The 1633-nt window shown below is 55.8% G+C and overlaps 1 protein-coding gene across 1 annotated transcript; it reads right to left on the bottom strand.

Annotated features, from left to right (window-relative positions):
* Positions 1–55: 55 nt before the first annotated feature.
* MONBRDRAFT_30649 (uncharacterized protein) lies at positions 56–1604 on the bottom strand (the record flags this gene model as incomplete). The annotated part of the gene is made up of 2 exons (XM_001751095.1): positions 56–275; positions 837–1604. Coding segments are annotated over 2 exons (988 nt in total), but the record flags the coding sequence as incomplete, so codon positions are not given.
* Positions 1605–1633: the final 29 nt, after the last annotated feature.

Below are 1633 nucleotides of genomic sequence, written 5' to 3'. Positions count from 1 at the left end.
CCTTTGATACTAGGGGAGCGAAGCGGGCCAAACATGTCAGAAGCGACCAGTTCACCAGGCATGCGGGGCGTGCGGTCGCGATCAAAGCCAGCCAGAGCAAGGCGCTTAGCTTTGAAGAGGTTGCAATCGTTGCAGTTGAGGATGGCCTTGACGTCCGAGGTGTCTTCAACTTGCTGCAGCATGGAGCGCAAAACCTCGCGCGGCGGGTGGCCAAGAAGACGATGCATCTGCGAAGCAGACACAACATGGGCATGCTGTTGTTGCTGGTGGTGGTGCTGGTGGTGCAGGTGGTGAGCTGGGAGAAAAGAAAAGAAAAACAAGCCACCACTGGCTGCATCACGTGGTGCAGACCAAGTGACATCAGCATCACTCAACAAAAATGTAGACGAGTCAGACAAGGACACGACAAAACCAGCATCAACAAGGGCAGAAAGCGAGACAATGTTGTGAGAAAAAGAAGGCACATAAAAGCAACGATCAAGAACGATGGGGCGCAAGACACCATCAACATCAGTCACGAGCAAAGACACGGAGCCGACGGCTTGAGCAGCCGTCACGCCGTTGGCAGTCACAATGGTCTCAGAGCTTGGAGCAAGGTCACGAAATAAATCACGATCAACAAAAAAATGAGCAGTGGCACCACTGTCCACCAATGCACGATTGCTGGTGGCCAGATTGGTGGCTGACAAACAAGTCAAGAACAACTCGTGGTGACGATAATGTGTTTGTGCGGGCGAATAATTCACAGCAGGAGCAGCAGGCAAATGGGAAGGAGGAGCAGCAGGTGTAGCGGGCAAATGGGAAGGGGGAGGAAGGGACAAGGTCGCAGTCATGACGGGGGCCGCAAACTGCTTGCCATTGTGCTTCTCGTGCGCGCGCTTCTTGCGGCACTGAGATGCATCGTGGCCATAGATGCGACAAAATTCACAGTTGGCATTGACGCGATCACTCTTTGGGTGGGGCCCGTGGTGTATACCATGGCGACCACGGCCACGACCACGTCCACGACCGCGTCCGCGACCACGTCCACGGCCATGCCCGTGCCCGCGCCCTCCACCATGCTCAACAGCAAAGGCACCCTGTTTAGGTTCGGCGCGGGCACCAGCAGGCGTGAGTTTGTGCAGGTTAGCAGTCACCACCTCAAAGAACTTGCCCAAATCCCAAGACGGTTGATACAGGTTTGCAATCACGTCCCTGAGTTTCGAAGGCAGGCCATCAACCAGTTGGGCGATGACGAGGGTTGCCGAGTAGGCGCCCTCAATGCGAAGGGTGTCGACGGCAGCAGTGATGGAGGAGCGGTAGACAGGAAAGTCGTCGGCCGTGCGGATGCGTTGGTCGCGAAGAGCCTGAGAGGCTTGGGTAATGTCGTGACGAGTGGTCTGGAGGAAGAGGGCGCCCATCTGTTTGAACCAGGCGCCCAAGACGATGCGTTGGCGTGATTTTTCGCGCTGAAACCGAGAGGCAAGGTCACCTCTCAAGCACGGTAAGATCCAGTCAACCATGATGTCGTTGACGTAGATGAGGTAGTCCAGGTCGGAAGAAATGTCGCCATAAATATCCTGGATACCAGCGGCGGTGCAGCCCTCTAGATCGAGGGTGGCCATATGCAGCAAGGGCTCGGCTTGGAGAAGAA

The sequence above is a fragment of the Monosiga brevicollis genome, genomic scaffold, assembly GCF_000002865.3.
Source record: "Monosiga brevicollis MX1 MONBRscaffold_214 genomic scaffold, whole genome shotgun sequence".
NCBI lineage: Eukaryota > Choanoflagellata > Craspedida > Salpingoecidae > Monosiga > Monosiga brevicollis.
This window is presented reverse-complemented; position numbering and strand designations above follow the sequence as displayed.